The sequence below is a fragment of the Salmo trutta genome, chromosome 16 (genome assembly GCF_901001165.1).
Source record: "Salmo trutta chromosome 16, fSalTru1.1, whole genome shotgun sequence".
Lineage (NCBI taxonomy): Eukaryota > Metazoa > Chordata > Actinopteri > Salmoniformes > Salmonidae > Salmo > Salmo trutta.
The window spans coordinates 36,613-59,369 of record NC_042972.1 but is presented as its reverse complement, the minus strand read 5'-3'; the positions used below and the strand labels follow the sequence as shown (position 1 = coordinate 59,369).

Sequence of the window (22,757 nt, the reverse complement as noted above, 5' to 3'; positions counted from 1 at the left end):
ATAACGATGGTCATTATGGCCAAACAGTTCTATTTTCGTTTCATCAGACCAGAGGACATTTCTCCAAAAAGTACGATCTTTGTCCCCATGTGCAGTTGCAAACCGTAGTCTGGCTTTTTTTATGGCGGTTTGGGAGCAGTGGTTTCTTCCTTGTTGAGCGGCCTTTCAGGTTATGTCGATATAGGACTCGTTTTACTGTGGATATAGATACTTTTGTACCTGTTTCCTCCAGCATCTTCACTAGGTCCTTTGCTGTTGTTCTGGGATTGATTTGCACTTTTTGCACCAAAGTACGTTCATCTCTAGGAGACAGAACGCGTCTCCTTCCTGCGTGGTCCCATGGTGTTTATACTTGCGTACTATTGCTTGTACAGATGAACGTGGTACCTTCAGGGGTTTGGAAATTGCTCCCAAGGATGAAGACTTGTGGAGGTCTACAATCTTTTTTCTGAGGTCTTGGCTGATTTCTTTTGATTTTCCCCATGATATCAAGGAAAGAGGCACTGAGTTTGAAGGTAGGCCTTGAAATACATTCACAGGTACACCTCCAATTGACTCAAAATTATGTCAATTAGCCTATCAGAAGCTTCTAAAGCCCTGACATCATTTTCTGTAATTTTCCAAGCTGTTTAAAGGCACAGTCAACTTAGTGTATGTAAACTTCTGACCCATTGGAAATGTGATACAGTGAATTATAAGTGAAATAATCTGTCTGTAAACAATTGTTGGAAAAATTACTTGTGTCATGCACAAAGTAGATGTCCTAACCGACTTGGCAAAGCTATAGTTTGTTAACAAGAAATCTGTGGAGTGGTTGAAAAAAAAGTTCTAATGACTCAAACCTAAGTGTATGTATGTATGTACTTCCGACTTCAACTGTACATAGACATGGAATCACCCGGCACTTTAATAATGTTTACATATTGCTTTACTCATCTCATATGTATATACTGTATTCTATTCTACTGTATTTTAGTCAATGCTACTCCGACATTGTTTGTCCTAATATTTATATACTCTTAATTCCATTCTTTTACTTTTAGATGTGCGTATTGTAAGATAGTACTGCACTGTTGGAGCTAGGAACACAAGCATTTCGCTACACCTGCAATAACGTGCTAAATATGTGTATGTGACCAATAATATTTGATTTGATTTGATTCAACCCTGGACATCAAGGCCTAAACCTTCTAGAGATAATTCAAGATTAACTAGAATATAGAATGTTGAGGGTTATCTACATTTTAGAGTGTTGCTGTATATACTCAAATGCCCTTGTGGATTTATTTACATAGGACAGACAAAATAAAACATTTTGAAGGTGTTTCCTGCTTGGTCTAACATTTCATTACAGTTCTGTGTGTGTGTGTGTGTGTGTGTGTGTGTGTGTGTGTGTGTGTGTGTGTGTGTGTGTGTTCGGACCTGACTTGGTGTCAGTCACGGAGACAGTGTGTGCTCGGACCACACTTGGTGTCATCACAGAGATGGTAGCACAATTTTACAGGTAATCCAGACAGTTCATCACTGCTGCAGTAGCTATGGAAACACCAGAAAGAAGCCATGTCAACATAGAAGAACCTGTCTCACTGCATTCATTAACAACTCCGTGCTCATCTTCACAGATTCACAACTAAAACAGAAACCCCGCTCTAAATGAACTTTTACTGCACTCACTGAGCACTACAATTCATGCTGAAATGTAGGTGTTAGGCTAGCTGCCCAGCATTGAATCTGCACCCCAAAAATACATCAGACTAGCCCAAGGTCGTTCCAGTGGCCTCTCTATAGACCCGAGAGTCTGAGAAAAGGCCCACTCACCCAGTAGCTGGTACACATCTCAGTCATCACTCCAGACAGACAGAGAGCAGAAACAACGCAGCCAGCCGGGGTAGATACAAGGACAGAAACAGATCAAAGCCTTATACAGGCAGGGCTGGCGACCAAACTCAGCAGGCTTGTATCATTCTGACTCAAACCAGAATCAAAACCACTTCAGATTGCTCTGACTTATCTTACCTACTTTACATACGGTAAAGGAGAATGCTCATTTACATATGCTGAATGATCTAGAACATAGATATCTCACTGCTTCTTTATTAGTTATTTAAAGTCCAGGACTAACCCTGTCCGCTCTCTGTGTGGTTCGGAAGCCTACTGGCCTGGCTGCTGCTGACTGTGTGCTGCAGTAGGGAGGAGGTGTGTGGTTTAGTATGGCTTGACTAACCCTGGACAGGAAGACTGAACTACTAGTCAGGAGGGCTGAACGACTAGTGAGGAGGGCTGAACCACTAGACAGGAGGGATGAACTACTAGACAGGAGGGATGAACCACTAGACAGGAGGGATGAACCACTAGTCAGGAGGGATGAATCACTAGTCAGGAGGGATGAACTACTAGTGCGGAGGGATGAACTACTAGTGCGGAGGGATGAACCACTAGACAGGAGGGATGAATCACTAGTCAGGAGGGATGAACCACTAGACAGGATTGCACCCCTAAAAATTAAAAACATCTGTCATAAGAAACTAGCTCCCTGGTATACAGAAAATACACGAGCTCTGAAGCAAGCTTCCAGAAAATTGGAACGGAAATGGCACCACACCAAACTGGAAGTCTTCCGACTAGCTTGGAAAGACAGTACCGTGCAGTATCGAAGAGCCCTCACTGCTGCTCGATCATCCTATTTTTCCAACTTAATTGAGGAAAATAAGAACAATCCGAAATGTCTTTTTGATACTGTCGCAAAGCTAACTAAAAAGCAGCATTCGCAAATGGAGGATGGCTTTCACTTCAGCAGTAATACATTTATGAACTTCTTTGAGGAAAAGATCATGATCATTAGAAAGCAAATTACGGACTCCTCTTTAAATCTGGGTATTCCTCCAAAGCTCCATTGTCCTGAGTCTGCACAACTCTGCCAGGACCTAGGATCAAGGGAGATACTAAAGTGTTTTAGTACTATATCTCTTGACACAATGATGAAAATAATCATGGCCTCCAAACCCTCAAGCTGCATACTGGACCCTATTCCAACTAAACTACTGAAAGAGCTGCTTCCTGTGCTTGGCCCTCCTATGTTGAACATAATAAACGGCTCTCTATCCACCGGATGTGTACCAAGCTCACTAAAAGTGGCAGTAATAAAGCCTCTCTTGAAAAAGCCGAATCTTGACCCAGAAATTATAAAAAACTATCAGCCTATATCGAATCTTCCATTCCTCTCAAAAAATTTTGAAAAAGCTGTTGCACAGCAACTCACTGCCTTCCTGAAGACAAACAATGTATACGAAACGCTTCAGTCTGGTTTTAGACCCCATCATAGCACTGAGACTGCACTTGTGAAGGTGGTAAATGACCTTTTAATGACGTCAGACCGAGGCTCTGCATCTGTCCTCGTGCTCCTAGATCTTAGTGCCGCTTTTGATACCATCGATCACCACATTCTTTTGGAGAGATTGGAAACCCAAATTGGTCTCCATGGACAAGTTCTGGCCTGGTTTAGATCTTATCTGTCGGAAAGATATCAGTTTGTCTCTGTGAATGGTTTGTCCTCTGACAAATCAATTGTAAATTTCGGTGTTCCTCAAGGTTCCGTTTTAGGACCACTATTGTTTTCACTATATATTTTACCTCTTGGGGATGTCATTCGAAAACATAATGTTAAATTTCACTGCTATGCGGACGACACACAGCTGTACATTTCAATGAAACATGGTGAAGCCCCAAAATTGCCCTCGCTAGAAGCCTGTGTTTCAGACATAAGGAAGTGGATGGCTGCAAACTTTCTACTTTTAAACTCGGACAAAACAGAGATGCTTGTTCTAGGTCCCAAGAAACAAAGAGATCTTCTGTTGACTCTGACAATTAATCTGGATGGTTGTACAGTCGTCTCAAATAAAACTGTGAATGACCTCGGCGTTACTCTGGACCCTGATCTCTCTTTTGAAGAACATATCAAGACTGTTTCAAGGACAGCTTTTTTCCATCTACGTAACATTGCAAAAATCAGAAACTTTCTGTCCAAAAATGACGCAGAAAAATTTATGCGGAGGGATGAACCACTAGACAGGAGGGATGAACCACTAGTCAGGAGGGATGAACCACTAGTCAGGGGGGATGAACCACTAGACAGGAGGGATGAACCACTAGTGCGGAGGGATGAACTACTAGTCAGGAGGGATGAACCACTAGACAGGAGGGATGAACCACTAGTGCGGAGGGATTAACTACTAGTCAGGATGGATGAACCACTAGACAGGAGGGATGAACCACTAGTCAGGAGGGATGAACCACTAGACAGGAGGGATGAACCACTAGACAGGAGGGATGAACCACTAGACAGGAGGGATGAACCACTAGTCAGGAGGGATGAACCACTAGACAGGAGGGATGAACCACTAGACAGGAGGGATGAACCACTAGACAGGAGGGATGAACCACTAGTGCGGAGGGATGAACCAATAGTGCGGAGGGATGAACCACTAGTGCAGAGGGATGAACCACTAGACAGGAGGGATGAACCACTAGACAGGAGGGATGAACCACTAGATAGGAAGGATGAACTATTCAGGAGAAATTATCTAGTAGTTAGGAGGGATGAACTATTAGTCATAAGAAAGTAGCCAGAAGGGATGAACTACTAGTCAGGAGACCTGAAATACTGGTCAGGAAGGCTTAACTACAAGTCAGGAGGGATGAACAATTGGGCAGACCAACCAGTGCTCCCGCATATTGGCTAACCGGGCTATCTGCATTGTGTCCCGTCACCCATCAACCCCTCTTTTAAGCTACTGCTACTCTCTGTTCATCATATATGCATAGTCACTTTAACCATATCTACATGTACATACTACCTCAATCAGCCTGACTAACCGGTGTCTGTTTGTAGCCACGCTACTTTTATGGCCTCGCTACTGCATATAGCCTGTCCTTTTACTGTTCTTTACCTACCTATTGTTCACCTAATACCTTTTTTGCACTATTGGTTAGAGCCTGTAAGTAAGCATTTCACTGTAAGGTCTACACCTGTTGTATTTGGCGCACGTGACAAATAAACTTTGATTTGAACAACTAGTCAGGAGGGATTAACTAGTCAGGAGGGATTAACTAGTCAGGAGGGATTAACTAGTCAGGAGGGATTAACTAGTCAGGAGGGATTAACTAGTCAGGAGTGTGGGCCTAGTCAGGAGAGATGAAGTACTACTAGTGTGGAGGGATGAACTACGAGTCCGGAGGGATGAACTAGTTAAAAGGGCTGAGCGAGTCGGGAAGGATGCGGTACGAGTCGGGATGAGGTACGAGTCGGGAGGGATGAACTAGTTAAAAGGGCTGAGCGAGTCGGGAAGGATGAGGTACGAGTCGGGGGGGATGAGGGGGGATGAGGTACGAGTCGGGAGGGATGAAGTACGAGTCAGGGGGGGATGAAGTACGAGTCAGGGGGGGATGAAGTACGAGTCAGGGGGGGATGAAGTACGAGTCAGGGGGGGATGAAGTACGAGTCAGGGGGGGATGAAGTACGAGTCAGGGGGGATGAAGTACGAGTCAGGGGGGGATGAACTACTAGTTGGGAAGGATGAACTAGTCAGGAGAAATGAACTAGTAGTCAGGAGAAATGAACTAGTAGTCAGGATGGATGAACTACTAGTCAGGAGAGATGACCTAGTCAGGAGGGATGAACTACGAGTCCGGAGGGATGAACTAGTTAAAAGGGCTGAGCAAGTCGGGAAGGATGAGGTACGAGTCAGGGGGGATGAGGTACGAGTCGGGGGGGATGAAGTATGAGTCAGGGGGGATGAGGTACGAGTCGGGGGGATGAGGTACGAGTCGGGGGGGATGAGGTACGAGTCGGGGGGGATGAGGTACGAGTCGGGGCGGATGAGGTACGAGTCGGGGGGGGATGAGGTACGAGTCGGGGGGGATGAGGTACGAGTCGGGGGGGGATGAGGTACGAGTCGGGGGGGGATGAGGTACGAGTCGGGGGGGGGATGAGGTACGAGTCGGGGGGGATGAGGTACGAGTCAGGGGGGATGAGGTACGAGTCAGGGGGGGATGAGGTACGAGTCAGGGGGGGATGAGGTACGAGTCAGGGGGGGATGAGGTACGAGTCAGGGGGGATGAAGTAGCATGGAGTGAGGAACTACTAGTCAAAAGCAATGAATTACTAGTCAGGATGGATGAACTACTAGTCAGGAGGGATGAACTAGTCAGGAGGGATGAACATGTCAGGAGGGATGAACATGTCAGGAGGGATGAGCATGTCAGGAGGGATGAACTACTCGTGAGGAGAAATTAACTATTCGTCAGGAGAGATTAACTATTGAGGGATGAACTAGCGAGGAGGGATGAACTACTAGTCAGGAGGGTTGAATTAGTCAATGGGGAAGAACTGATGAGGGCTGAAGTACTAGTCGCCCCAACTAGTCAGGAGTGCTGAACTACTAGTCAGGAGAGATAAACTAGTCAGCAGGACCTTGTGGTTAAGAGGTTGGCTCATGCCTTTTCCTGGGGATGTGACTGGTTTAAAAGAACCTAGAGGAGTCATTTTCCTCTCTGACTGCAGATAGTTTCACTTCAGAGAGCAGCCAGACAGAGAAAACAGCTCAGGGTCATGTGGTATTAAGGTGGTCTGGTGTAGTGTTGTGTTAGAGCAGTCTTATGACTTCCTGTTGCTTCATCTTGTTCTGACGCTATGTCTCTGGGTTATGGTTAGTGTTAGGGTTTGTCTCTCAGGGTCATGTGGTGTTAAGGTGGTCTGGTGTAGTGTTGTGTGTGTTAGAGCAGCCTTTGGACTTCCTGTTGCTTCATTCTGTTATGAAGCTATGTCTCTGGGTTAGGGTTATGGTTAGGGTTTGTCTCTCCGGGTCATGTGATGTTAAGGTGGTCTGGTGTAGAGTTGTGTGTTAGAGCAGTCTTATGACTTCCTGTTGCTTCATCCTGTTCTGACGCTATGTCTCTGGTTCCACTTCTCTATGCTGAGAGACATTGAGCTCACTTCTTGTTCTAAGGAATATCAGGTAGTCATCTTATTATTACTACACTGTTTAAATGTATCTAAAAATATAGTTTATAATATTTGAATTCTCGATATATTGTATGAAGCAATACTTGGAAATCACTATTCTTCAAAGCTACAGCAGACTTTCACAGAGTCCAGTGTTATTCAGCAGTCTCATTCATGAAGACTGACATCCCCACTGTCTCTCTGTCTCTTTGGTGTCTACACTTGTCGCATGTAAGTGTCTTCTGCTATCAGAATATGAAGATCGCATTGAAAAGACGGGTCTAGACACACAAAAGTTGCTTTGTGATCTGATCGTGTTCAGATCTGGCTGGTCAGGGATTTCTCTTCAGTCTGGACGCAATCAGGCTACCGAAAGTGCATACAGTTGGCGACGTCATCAGCACTCCTCCCACGTGTTTTGGGACCAAGAGGCACCTTTTCATTATAACATTGGAGGAAATACGTTCTTAGCATGTGAGGAACGTGTTTGCTGGTCTCAAATCTAGCCAGCCAACTAATATTTAGCAGAAAAAAAATTGTTTTGGCTACAGTTAATCTAACCCGTTTGCAATCCCTTTAGCGTTGCTTGCTAGCTACAGATGTTAGCTGGCTAGTTAGCTACAGTAGTTAGCTACTGCCATCAGTTGTTGTGTTATCATATTCTGCCTATTCCACTGTTTGAAGAATGCATACTACTGGCATTTGAATATAGCGCTAAAATAGGGAATCAGGACACACTGTGGACATGGTAGACACATTGAAATGTAGGTGCAGATGCATGACGCGTTTGGAATTCCATGACCACGGCCTCTCTCTCTCTCTCTCTACATCTTTCACTGTGTCTATTAACTAACACACAGTTCAAACGCAGAACCAGTGTTCATTATTTCACCAAAAAGAGAGACTAAAATAATATTAACACTACGCTGAAATTATGGCGAATAGAAATTAAGAGCAGAATGGCATGGTTAAGAGCTTTGCTTGATGTACCGATTGGTTTCATACAACCACACAACACTGCAGCAGACTTCCTTGTTGGTTTTGGGTCGAATTTAGGCATAACATCAACTTCTCAGAGAAGTCCTCCACCTGCAAAACCGAGATCATTATTGTGCTTCTGTTGTGGGTGTGGTAACATCATATTATAATGGTACTGATGATTGTCCTATATTCACACTGGACCTGTCACATTATAATGACACTAGTGATTGTCCTATACTCGCACTGGGTCTCTCCTTCCTACAGCTGAGTGTCAGGGTCAGGGTCCAAACAAATAACACGTTTTCTCAAGCCGTTCTCAAAATACATGCAGGCATGAGGGTACCTTTGAACATGCACATGTGTACAAAGACACACACACACACACACACACACACACACACACACACAGCAACGTTATCATGTGTAGAAGTAAAGCGTGTTCAATATACCCCAACACAGCTTTAGAACAGTGTTCAATATACCCCAACACAGCTTTAGAACAGTGCTCAATATACCCCAACACAGCTTTAGAACAGTGCTCAATATACCCCAACACAGCTTTAGAACAGTGTTCAATATACCCCAACACAGCTTTAGAACAGTGTTCAATATACCCCAACACAGCTTTAGAACAGTGTTCAATATACCCCAACACAGCTTTAGAACAGTGTTCAATATACCCCAACACAGCTTTAGAACAGTGTTCAATATACCTCAACACAGCTTTAGAACAGTGTTCAATATACCCCAACACAGCTTTAGAACAGTGTTCAATGCACCCAATGTTCAATATAAAATGTACAACATGTTCAATATATGACATGTTCAACATAGAACGGATGACGTGTTCAATATAGAATGGATGACGTGTTCAATATAGAACGTTTGACGTGTTCAACATAGAACGTATGACATGTTCAACATGACGTGTTCAATATGACATGTTCAATATAGAATGGATGACATGTTCAACATGACATGTTCAATATAGAATGTATGACGTGTTCAATATAGAACGTACGACGTGTTCAATATAGAACGTATGACATGTTCAACATAGAATTGATGACATGTTCAATATGACGTGTTCAATATAGAATGTATGACATGTTCAACATAGAATGGATGACATGTTCAATATGACGTGTTCAATATAGACCGTATGACGTGTTCAACATAGAACGTATGACATGTTCAATATAGAACGTATGACATGTTCAACATGACATGTTCAACATAGAATGGAGGACATGTTCAATATAGAATGTATGACATGTTCAATATAGACTGGATGACATGTTCAATATAGAATGGATGACATGTTCAATATAGAATGGATGACATGTTCAATATAGAATGGATGACATGTTCAATATAGAATGGATGACATGTTCAACATGATATGTTCAATATAGAATGGATGACATGTTCAATATAGAACGTATGCCATGTTCAATATAGAATGGATGACGTGTTCAATATAGAACGTATGACGTGTTCAATATAGAACGTATGACGTGTTCAATATAGAACGTATGACATGTTCAATATAGAACGTATGACATGTTCAATATAGAACGGATGACATGTTCAATATAGAATGGATGACATGTTCAACATGACATGTTCAACATAGAATGGATGACATGTTCAATATGACGTGTTCAATATAGAACGTATGACATGTTCAATATAGAACGTATGACATGTTCAATATAGAACGAATGACATGTTCAATATAGAATGGATGACATGTTCAACATGACATGTTCAACATAGAATGGATGACATGTTCAATATGACGTGTTCAATATAGAACGTATGACATGTTCAATATAGAACGGATGACGTGTTCAATATAGAACGGATGACGTGTTCAATATAGAACGGATGACGTGTTCAATATAGAACGGATGACGTGTTCAATATAGAATGTATAACATGTACAATACAGAATAGAATGCAGAATAGAATATAGAACGGATGACATGTTCAATGTATAACATGTTCAATATAGAATGTATGACATGTTCAATATGACGTGTTCAATATAGAACGGATGACATGTTCAATATGATGTGTTCAATATAGAACGGATGACATGTTCAACATAGAATGTATAACATGTACAATACAGAATAGAATGCAGAATAGAATATAGAATGTATGACATGTTCAATGTATAACATGTTCAATATAGAATGTATGACATGTACAATATAGTATTTATAGAAACAAGATAATCTGGCTCTCAGATTTTGTCGTACTTGTTGTGTTTTCTGTGTTCAGGCTATCCAGTGTGTTGGTTCTTGTCTATGGGAGGATGATTTTGCAGTAGAGACGTGAGGTTTTGTCTAAGGGGCTCATTCTCCCATTAAGACCCTCTAGGGAGACTAAGGAACATTAAGATACATACTAGAGCCATTACAACAACACGCTCCCGGCCAGCGGCCCCCTCCCCGCTCTCCTGACCCCCCCAGCAGCCCCCTCCCTAGTCTCCTAGATTGCCATTGTGCAGCTCCCTGGGAATGAGAGTTTGCACAATTTCTTAGGACGTGAACTTTTCCCCAATTTATTTGAATAGGAGTGAGTTAATGGTTGATTGCTCCCATGGGCTTTAAGCAGAGCCTCCTCCAAGGAGAAGGAAAGAGCTACAGCCTTACTACACACACACTATGTCAAGGTCTCCTCCGCTCCCGCTGCGGAGGCAGGGGGATGTTCCTCGAGGTAGAAAGGAAAACACACACACAGGAAAAGACGGAAGTGTGCTAAACAGATAAAACATGTGTACATCGTGTTACAGTAACATCCCTCCACCGGTCTCACTAGAAAGGTGAAGTTTTGACCTGAGTCTTTTGGGGTTTCTGTCTCCTAAAGGCTTTATTTTAGTCATATAGTCCTCTCCAGGCCTGGGGTAAAGGCCACAGCCTCCTCAGGTCTAACCATTACCTTAACCCTAACCCTTAACTTTAACCATATCTCTAACCCCAACCCTCTTAAAAGGTTTTATTTTTTGTTCTATATTCCTCTCCAGGACTGGAGTGAAGGCCACAGCCTCCTCTGTGTGGGTACTCTGCAAGACTAACCCTAATACCGGTACCCGCAGTATACAGCCTCGCTATTGTTATTTTACTGTTGCTCTTTTAATTATTTGTTACTTTTATTTCTTATTCTTATTTTATTTGTTTTATTTTTTAAACTGCATTGCTGGTTAGGGCTTGTAAATAAGTATTTCACTGTTGTATTCGGCGCATGTGACAAATATAATTTGATTTGATAAAGCCAAATATATCTTAATATAATATTATAATCTTAACCCCGTTAGCTGCTGCTAGCCGCCGCTAGCCGCCGCTAACTAACCCCTCTAGCCACCGATAGCCGCTGCTAGCCGCTGCTGCTACTAACTCTAACCCCTCTAGCCGCTGCTGCTACTAACTCTAACCCCTCTAGCCGCTGCTGCTACTAACTAACCCCTCTAGCTGCTGCTGCTACTAACTCTAACCCCACTAGCTGCTGCTGCTGCTACTACTACTACTAACTCTAACCCCGCTAGCTGCCGCTGCTGCTACTACTAACTCTAACCCCGCTAGCTGCCGCTGCTAATAACTCTAACCCCGCTAGCTGCTGCTGCTACTACTACTAACTCTAACCCCTCTAGCTGCTACTACTACTACTAACTCTAACCCCTCTAGCTGCTACTACTACTAACTCTAACCCCTCTAGCTGCTGCTGCTGCTACTAACTCTAACCCCTCTAGCTGCTGCTGCTACTAACTCTAACCCCTCTAGCTGCTGCTGCTACTAACTCTAACCCCTCTAGCTGCTGCTGCTACTAACTCTAACCCCTCTAGCTGCTGCTGCTGCTACTACTAACTCTAACCCCGCTAGCTGCCGCTGCTACTACTACTACTAACTCTAACCCCGCTAGCTGCCGCTGCTACTACTACTACTAACTCTAACTCCGCTAGCTGCCGCTGCTACTACTACTACTAACTCTAACTCCGCTAGCTGCCGCTGCTACTACTACTACTACTACTACTACTAACTCTAACCCCTCTAGCTGCCGCTGCTGCTACTACTAACTCTAACCCCGCTAGCTGCCGCTGCTACTACTACTACTACTAACTCTAACCCCGCTAGCTGCCGCTGCTACTACTACTACTAACTCTAACCCCGCTAGCTGCCGCTGCTACTGCTACTAACTCTAACCCCGCTAGCTGCCGCTGCTACTACTACTACTAACTCTAACCCCGCTAGCTGCCGCTGCTACTACTACTACTAACTCTAACCCCGCTAGCTGCCGCTGCTGCTACTACTACTACTAACTCTAACCCCGCTAGCTGCCGCTGCTACTACTACTACTACTAACTCTAACCCCTGTAGCTGCCGCTGCTGCTACAACTAACTCTAACCCCGCTAGCTGCCGCTGCTACTACGACTACTACTACTAACTCTAACCCCGCTAGCTGCCGCTGCTACTACTACTACTAACTCTAACCCCGCTAGCTGCCGCTGCTGCTGCTACTAACTCTAACCCCGCTAGCTGCCACTGCTACTAACTCTAAACCCGGATAGCTGCCGCTGCTGCTGCTACTACTAACTCTAACCCCGCTAGCTGCCGCTGCTACTACTACTACTACTAACTCTACCCCGCTAGCTGCCGCTGCTACTACTATTAACTCTAACCCCGCTAGCTGCCGCTGCTACTACTACCTCTAACCCCGCTAGCTGCCGCTGCTGCTGCTGCTACTAACTCTAACCCCGCTAGCTACCGCTGCTGCTACTACTACTAACTCTAACCCCGCTAGCTGCCATTGCTACTACTACCTCTAACCCCGCTAGCTGCCGCTGCTGCTGCTGCTACTAACTCTAACCCCGCTAGCTGCCGCTGCTGCTGCTACTACTAACTCTAACCCCGCTAGCTGCCGCTGCTGCTGCTACTAACTCCAACCCCGCTAGCTGCCGCTGCTGCTGCTACTAACTCCAACCCCGCTAGCTGCCGCTGCTAATAACTCCAACCCCGCTAGCTGCCGCTGCTAATAACTCCAACCCCGCTAGCTGCCGCTGCTAATAACTCCAACCCCGCTAGCTGCCGCTGCTAATAACTCCAACCCCGCTAGCTGCCGCTGCTAATAACTCCAACCCGCTAGCTGCCGCTGCTAATAACTCCAACCCCGCTAGCTGCCGCTGCTAATAACTCCAACCCCGCTAGCTGCCGCTGCTAATAACTCCAACCCCGCTAGCTGCCGCTGCTAATAACTCCAACCCCGCTAGCTGCTGCTGCTAATAACTCCAACCCCGCTAGCTGCTGCTGCTGCAGCTAATAACTAACTCTGTCCGGACCTCTGGCAGTCTCTATGGGGGTACCACAGGGTTCAATTCTTGGGCCTACTCTTTTCTCTGTATATATCAACGATGTCGCTCTTGCTACGGGTGATTCCCTGATCCACCTCTACGCAGACGACACCATTCTGTATACATCTGGCCCTTCTTTGGACACTGTTAACTAACCCCCAAACGAGCTTGAACGCAATACAACACTCATTCCGTGGCCTCCAACTGCTCTTAAACGCTAGTAAAACCAAATGCATGCTTTTGGCATGCGGGCAGCGATCAATCGATCGCTGCCCGCACCCGCCTGCCCGGCTAGCATCACTACTCTGGACGGTTCTGACTTAGAATATGTGGACAACTACAAATACCTAGGTGTCTGGCTAGACTGTAAACTCTCATATTAAACATCTCCAATCCAAAATTAAATCTAGAATTTTGCTACAAAGCCTCCTTCACTCACGCCGTCAAACATACCCTCATAAAACTGACTATCCTACCGATCCTCGACTAACTCTAACCCTGCTAGCTGCCGCTGCTACTACTACTACTAACTCTAACCCCGCTAGCTGCCGCTGCTGCTACTACTAACCCTAACCCCGCAAGCTGCTGCTAACCCTAACCCCGCAAGCTGCTGCTAACCCTAGGGGTACTTGTATGAGGTGACTACCTCAAGATAAAAGGAACACCTATGTGAGAATGCTATTCATTGACTACAGCTCAGCATTCAACACCATAGTGCCCTCAAAGCTCATCACTAAGCTAAGGACCCTGGGACTAAACACCTCCCTCTGCAACTGGATCTTGGACTTCCTGATGGGCCTCTCCAAGGTGGTAAGGGTAGGTAACAACACATCCGCTGCGCTGATCCTCAACACGGGGGCCCCTCAGGGGTGCGTGCTCAGTCCCCTCCAGTACTCCCTGTTAACTCATGACTGCACGGCTAGGCATGACTCCAACACCATCATTAAGTTTGCTGATGACAGCAGTGGTAGGCCTCATCACTAACAACGATGAGACAGCCTACAGGGAGGTCAGAGACCTGACTGTGTGGTGCAAGGACAACAACCTCTCCCTCAACATGATCAAGACAAAGGAGATGATTGTGGGCTACAGGAAAAGGAGGACCGAGCACGCCCCAATTCTCATCGATGGGGCTGTAGCGGAGCAGGTTGCGATCTTCAAGTTCCTTGGCGTCCACATCACCAACAAACTATTATGGTCCAAACACACCAAGACAGTCGTGAAGAGGGCACGACAACACCTTTTCCCTCAGGAGATTGAAAAGATTTGTCATGGGTCCCCAGATCCTCAAAAAGTTCTACAGCTGCGCCATCGAGAGCATCCTGACCGGTTGCATCACTGCCTGGTATGGCAACTGCTCGGCATCTGACCAGAAGGCGCTACAGAGGGTAGTGCGTATGGCCCAGTATATCACTGAGGCCAAGCTACCTGCCATCCCGGACCTACATACTAGGCGGTGTCAGACGAAAGCCCAAAAATTTGTCAAAGACTCCAGTCACCCAAGTCATAGACTGTTCTCTCTGCTACCGCACAGCAAGCGGTACTAGAGCGCCAAGTCTAGGACCAAAAGGCTCCTTAACAGCTTCTACCCCCAAGCTACAATTAATCAAATGGCTACCCAGACTATTTGCATTGACACCCCTCCATTTGTTTTTACACTGCTACTACTCGCTGTTTATTATTTATGCATAGTCACGTCACCCCTACCTATATGTACAGATTACCTCGACTAATCTGTACCCCTGCACATTGACTCGGTACCGGTACCCCCTGTATATGGCCTCGTTATTCCCATGGGGGACCAGTACGGGAAGAAAAAAAATGTATGAAATGTATGCATCCACTACTGTAAGTCGCTCTGGATAAGAGCGTCTGCTAAATGACAAAAATTTAAAATGTTATTGACTCGGTACCGGTACCCCCTGTATATAGCCTCGTTATTTACTCGGTACCGGTACCCCCTGTATATAGCCTCGTTATTTACTCGGTACCGGTACCCCCTGTATATAGCCTCGTTATTGACTCGGTACCGGTATCCCCTGTATATAGCCTCCACATTGACTCTGTACCGGTACCCCCTGTATATAGCCTCCACATTGACTCGGTACCGGTATCCCCAGTATATAGCCTCCACATTGACTCTGTACCGGTACCCCCTGTATATAGCCTCCACATTGACTCTGTACCGGTATCCCCAGTATATAGCCTCCACATTGACTCTGTACCGGTACCCCCTGTATATAGCCTCCACATTGACTCTGTACCAGTACCCCCCTGTATATAGCCTCCACATTGACTCTGTACCGGTACCCCCTGTATATAGCCTCCACATTGACTCTGTACCGTAATACCCTGTATATAGCCTCCACATTGACTCTGTACCGGTACCCCCTGTATATAGCCTCCACATTGACTCTGTACCGTAATACCCTGTATATAGCCTCCACATTCTGTTCCTTTTTTACTTTAGTTTATTTGGTAAATATTTTCTTAACTCTTCTTGAACTGCACTGTTGGTTAAGGGCTTGTAAGTAAGCATTTCACTGTAAGGGCTACACCGGTTGTATTCAGCATTTCGCTGTAAGGTCTACACCTGTTGTATTCGGTGCATGTGACCAATACAGTTTGATTTGATATGATTATGTAATCCACATTATATGTACTCTGTTTCCTCCCCTGGTGTGTGATCACACACTCATGGGCTGCATCTTCCTTCTCAGTGTAAGCTTCCAGATGAATAATAACAATAATAATAATAATAATAATAATATCACCATCCTACGTTACATTATTGGTCTTACGTTACTGGAATGATGTATTCCGTACTGCCTTATTTGCATATTAAGTGCCACATTTTTATAATATTGCAATTTAATTTCATGACCTGTTCTACATCAACACTGAAAATGTCATAACAATATGACCACTGTATCTTGATATTGGACAAAACGTGTTGATATTAAGAATCCAGACAGGTGATTTGGTGCAATTGCCTACGGAATAATAGTGACCAGTCCAAGACCTTTTCCGATCACTTGAAAATAAGATCTCAGCAATGCTAAGTCCTACCCTCATGAAATAAAGTGTTTTGTGTTAATGAGAAGGTTCTCTATAACATGGAATACAAAGTATAACACCAGAACCAAAGCTGAATTGTGTCACCTAACACCCTAGTTATAAAGTCAGAGGGGAAGTAATGCTGTTGCAGTGCAACAGGACTGTCTTTTTACTGAGGCTGAATCCTATTATATTCCGTTCAGCTGGTTTAGGTAACAATATTTGTTAGGAATCTTCTTGTTCATTCACTACCAATGAGTTCTGCTCTAACACATTGGAAATCAAAATAGCACAAGAAATCCCTAGAAAATATAGTTTTTTAATCACTGGCTAATCACTATAAATCATTACAAAATCACTGGAAATTAATAAACGATTATAATAATAAGGAATCACTGGACATCAGTGGAAATCAATGGAAATGACAGGAAAATCCTTGTGTTGGTCAGAGCCTGACCACAGCATTAGAAACACCATCTGTGTGGGGAATGAGTTTGTGTAAATTGCAAATGTTTGTACAATCAGAACGCATCAGTTTCTGATAAAGAATATATATATTTTAATGTTTTTTTTCTTTATTAATTAAAAAAAAAGTTTATAAATGATGCTTTATTGCTAAGCGGAGGTAGTACTCTGTAGATGTATTGTATAGGTAGTACTATGTAAAGGTATTTGAGGTATTATATAGGTAGTACTTTGTAGATGTATTTGAGGTATTGTATAGGCATTTCTATTTGGCTCCTGAGTGGCACAGCGGTCTAAGGCACTGCATCTCAGTGCTAGAGGCGTCACTACAGACCCTGGTTCGATTCCAGGATATATCAAACTGGCTGTGATTGGGAGTCCCATAGGGCGGCGCACAATTGGCCCAGCGTCGTCCGGGTTAGGGTTTGGCCGGGGTAGGCCGTCATTGTAAATAAGCATTTGTTCTTAACTGACTTGCCTAGTTAAATATAAAAGAAATAGGTAGTACTATGTAGATGTATAGGTAGTACTATTTGCATTGACCCCCCCTTTGTTTTTACACTGCTGCTACTCGCTGTTTATTACCCATGCATAGTCACTTTACAAATTACCTTGACTAACCTGTACCCCCACACATTGACTCTGTACCGGCACCCCCTGTATATAATCTCTTTATTATGTAATTTTCTTGTGTTACATTTGGATTTTTTGGAGAAGAAAAATTGACTTTAGTTTATTTAGAAAATATTTACTTAACCAACAATGCAGTTAAAGAAATAGAGTTCAGGGCTTTTAAGTAACTATTTCACAGTAAGTTCTGCACCTGTTGTAATCGGCGCCTGTGACTAACACAATTTGATTTGATGTATTGGAGGCCAGCTTAGGCCCAATATAAAGGCATAATATAAACACAGCTTTGTCTCTGTAGACGCTCCTTCCATTTATGACAACAGAGCAAAGTCCAACATACGCACACATTGCTCTTTAGGAATGATATAACCCATTATGAAACTCTGAAGTAAAGTATCCCTCTTTTTAATTCAGTCCTTGTTGCTCTAGTATCCACACATCACTCCACACATCCACACATCACTCCACACATCCACACATCACTCCACACATCACTCCACACATCACTCCACACATCCACACATCACTCCACACATCACTCCACACATCACTCCACACATCACTCCACACATCACTCCACACATCCACACATCACTCCACACATCCACACATCACTCCACACATCACTCCACACATCACTCCACACATCACTCCACACATCACTCCACACATCACTCCACACATCCACACATCACTCCACACATCCACACATCCACACATCACTCCACACATCCACACATCACTCCACATCACAGTCTTCCCTGTGGCTCAGTTGGTAGAGAATGGTGTTTGCAACACCAGCATGGTGTGTGCAACGCCAGGGTTGTGGGTTCGATTCCCACGGGGGGCCAGTACAACAAAGAAAATGTATGAAATGAAATGTATGCATTCACTACTGTAAGGCGCTCTGGATAAGAGCGTCTGCTAAATGACTGAAATGTAAATCACTGTTATATCAGGTTATAAAGAGTTATACTGTAGATACAGACTTGATGGTTCCTGCTAGATTTACCTTATAGAAGATTATACCGTAGCCCATGGAACAATAAATGATAAACATGAGACTATAATGAGGAATAATTGGTGTAGGCATACTACCCTATACTTATACTGTAGTGTAGTGAAAACCAGTCTGGAAAAAGTACCCAATTGTCATACTTTAATAAAAGTAAAGATACCTTAATAGAAAATGACTCAAGTAGAGGTGAAAGTCACCCAGTAAAATACTACTTGAGTAAAAGTATTTGGTTTTAAATATACTTAAGTATCAAAAGCAAATGGAATTGCTAAAATATACTTAAGTATCAAAAGTAAAAGTATACAGTACTTAATTTCACATTCCTTATATTAAGCAAACCAGACGGCACAAGTTTCTTGTTGTTTTAATTTACAGATAGCCAGGGTCACACTCCAACACTCAAACATTTACAAACAAAGCATTTGTGTATAGTAAGTCCGCCAGATCAGAGGCAGTATGGACCAGGGATGTTCTCTTGATAAGTGTGAATTGTACCATTTTCCTGTACTGTCAAGAATTCGAAATGCAAGGAATACTTTTGGGTGGCAGGGAAAATGAATGGAGTAAAAAGTACATTATTTTCTTCAGGAATGTAGCGGAGTAAAAGTTGTCAAAAATATAAATAGTAAAGTACAGATACTTTAAATTACTACGTAAGTAGTTTTTTTAGGTAATTTTTTCTTAAATACTTTACACCACTGGGGAAAACTATGTGTTCTCGGTCTTTGTGAAGGGAAATATTGTGAAACTGAACCTGAAGTATCCTATCACTTTCAGCGGACACAGACTAGTCCTCGCTTCTCCAAAATACTGTTCATGTCACAACGATTTTTCAAAAATAGCTTTACAAATGTTTTATAAGTTATTCAGTCATATCCTTAAATAAATGGTTTATTTTAAGTCATTGCATGAGGAAATATTATGCTGACCTGTGTCATGACTAACAATGTTGGCCTCAGATGATGCTATGACCTTGTAACATAGAAAGTAAATACAGAATTATACAGCCTATTTTGATCAAGAATACACATTTCTACATAAGTGGAGCCTAATTTAAAGTATTCAAGTATTTTTATAGTAACCTATCTATTGTAGTCAACAGGTGGCAGGTGATTTGCTTCAGTAATAAGTCAATTTATATTTGAAATAAAGTTTGGTTTTCTAAATATGACTATATTTTAAAATATTTTTATTCAAAATAAATATAAAGTAAATATCTGTAGGTACCTACAGCCTAAATTAAAACACTGCAGCAATAACTTACTGAATGATTTGACTGATGAAAGTTTGCCTACGACAAAATAGGATCATTGTGTGGATATCGGGCGGGTGTGTGGTGGGCGGGTTGAATAAAGATAAAACCAATAGGCTTACCTTAAAAAAAATCCAGAAATGTATCATTATTGTGCAATTTATATCTATGGGCTACATTGAGGTTTTTCTTTCATTATTTTAGGCTCTATCATTAGTGTATAAGCCTAAGCTTTAGGGCCTAACTGTATACGGGGCAAATAGCCTACACGCCAAATGCTTAATGGAATGGGGCAGAAAACGTTAAAGTTGATTCACAGAGGAAAAAAGGACAATATCAGAGTTTAATTCAATAGAAGGAAAAAATGACAAGGTTGGAGTTTAATTCATTAAGAGAAAAGCTGTGTAATGGAGAGTTGAAAATAAAGAGAAGGGAGGCCCATAAAAGTAATGTTTGGGAAAGATTTGATGAAGTGGTAAAAGAAGATGAAAGCAGTGCTGGGCTGTGTTGTGATGATTGTGAGGCGCTATACAAATTCCGCAGTCACAAGACAGGACTTCAAATAGGCTTATGACATGTCAAGGGAACTGCAGCCTACTGCTCAGATGGGTTTAAATGGAAACGGACATCTGGACACTGACTGTAGGTCTATAACCTCTCACAAAGCCTTAATATTAACTCATGCAGAATTAAGCATTTCTTGCAGTAAAATTCCACACCAACTGTAGGCTAAGTGTTGACCCGGGAACATGAGGGAGGAAATAAGATGTATTTCTTTCAGCATCTTGAGAGAATGCGAATGCACCTCTACAGATACCTTCTATGGTGCCATCTTTATCAGCATCATAAAAGCTGATAGTATGTCAGCACATAAAATATGCATCCAAGCCAAACGGAAATCTTATCAGAAACATGTTGGGTCATTTTCACAGCTTTCCATTTCCTTACAACTGGTCAAACTGATGTAATTTGGAAATGTTGCACATCACTTTTTTTTGTCAGTTATTGCATTCTCTCTCTGGTCCCCGAAAGAAGCAAAGATGACAGAACTTTACTGACCTCAACTATATAGAAACATTCATTCTATCGATTTATGACATTCTGGTGATCAAGAGTGTATTTAGTCTACTTGGGCAACATATGACAGAAGAGAAGCTGAATATATGTAATTCTAAACAAGTTGACTAACAAATAGTCTACCAAACGTCGGAAATTATAAGTAGAAACATATGCAAATCAGGCAACAACAAAAAATCCTGCGCCCCATGTAGCCTAGATGCATTTTCTTTATAATTCTTCAGATTGTCACTTTTTCACATGTAGTTGGGTGGTTGCTGATGGATAATTAGTAGTTGCGGGCGGCAGTAGGTGAACGAACAGCTGACCAGCGCACCACAAGTTGCTGCCCAGCGCTGCTGCCACGCAGGACTGAGATTTACCCGCTAATTCAGTGCAATACTATCAGTCTATAATTTAAAACTAAAACTGAACAAGTTGCCTAGCTATTCCTGATTATAAAGTGTTATGACGACAAATGATTGTAAAAAAATATATATATATTGCAAATCTTCTAATGTGTGAGCCCTTGAAATTATCAGCACATGCTGCAAATTTGGAAAAAATTTGGGAATTAATTTGTTGAATTGAATAAAAACGTACCTGTACCACAGCGAGGACGTTGCTTGTTAAAATTGATACACATCATGTGCATGTCCTATACACTTGTATTAATTTCCCCAATAATAGGCATACACTGTAATGTTTAAATGAAAGTAGGCCTACGCTTGCCAATGTGTTGACAGGCAGCGTAATTGATCCCCCTCCTCTCCGTGGGTTAAATACCATGCTGCTCATCGCAGGAAGAAATATAAAATCGACTGACCTGAATAAGATCTCAAATAATGTGCGATGCCGTCTCCTTCTATAGCAGCTGCTGCCTGTTTGTCCTTCTATAGTTGCTGCTGCCTGTTTGTCCTTCTATAGCAGCTGCTGCCTGTTTGTCTCTTGTTTGTTCTCTCGCCGCGCAGCGGGACCCGCTCTGGAGCCTCTCGATGTCTTTATTTGTCTCTGCAGGCAGTCAATCAGCAACGACAGGACCGGGCTATACTGCTTGGTGGGCAGGATGATAACGTAGTATTGCAGCAGTAACAGGGATAATGACAGTAGTCATGTTCTACCAACTCGTGTTGTAGACATATATCGCTTTGTTTCCCCTCCCTCTCTGGAACACCTACTGGGATCACATGGAACAACGCGGAAGGAAGAGTAATTCTGGCTTCAGTCCTGTTGATGGTTATTACTGAACAATTATCCTACAGCTTTTAACACGCACTTCTGAGTGCAGAAAATGACTTGATTGCACATCATGATTAGAGTGAGGAATTATCATGAAGTGATCACTGATGGTTTGTGATAAATTAATTAAAAGTGAGAATTAAAGTCAAAATAGTTACAGTATTTGGGGAACATGCACAAACTGTTATGGCTACACTATTAGTCTATACTGTGTAGATTTTAGTCATTTTAGCAGACGCTCTTATCCAGAGCGACTTACAGTAGTGAATGGATACATTTCATACAATATCACTTTTTTTTTCCTGTGCTGGCCCCCCGTGGGAATCGAACCCACAACCCTGGTGTTGCAAACACCATGCTCTACCAACTGAGCTACAGGGAAGGCTAGATGTTGCATGTACCACAGTAAATCAATTAGAGAAATATACCACAATAAATCAGTTAGAGAGAAATCTACCACAATAAATCAGTTAGAGAGAAATCTACCACAGTAAATCAGTTAGAGAAATCTACCACAATAAATAAGTTAGAGAGAAATATACCACAGTAAATCAGTTAGAGAAATATACCACAGTAAATCAGTTAGAGAAATATACCACAGTAAATCAGTTAGAGAAATATACCACAGTAAATCAGTTAGAGAAATCTACCACAATAAATCAGTTTGAGAAATATACCACAGTAAATCAGTTAGAGAAATATACC

General features: G+C 42.9%; 1 protein-coding gene across 4 annotated transcripts in view; it reads right to left on the bottom strand.

Annotated features, from left to right (window-relative positions):
* Nucleotides 1-22,006, bottom strand: part of pparg (peroxisome proliferator-activated receptor gamma) — a 92,754-nt gene extending 70,748 nt beyond the window's left edge. Inside the window, exons 1-2 of one of the 4 annotated variants that reach the window (XM_029692695.1) lie at nt 21,640-22,006; nt 1,423-1,536 (exon numbers count right to left, since the gene is read on the bottom strand). In XM_029692695.1, the coding sequence (XP_029548555.1) occupies nt 1,423-1,477 (55 nt within the window). In that variant the 5' untranslated portion in view covers nt 1,478-1,536; nt 21,640-22,006. The other 3 variants (XM_029692697.1, XM_029692698.1, XM_029692696.1) reach the window with 3 other exon arrangements.
* Nucleotides 22,007-22,757: the final 751 nt, after the last annotated feature.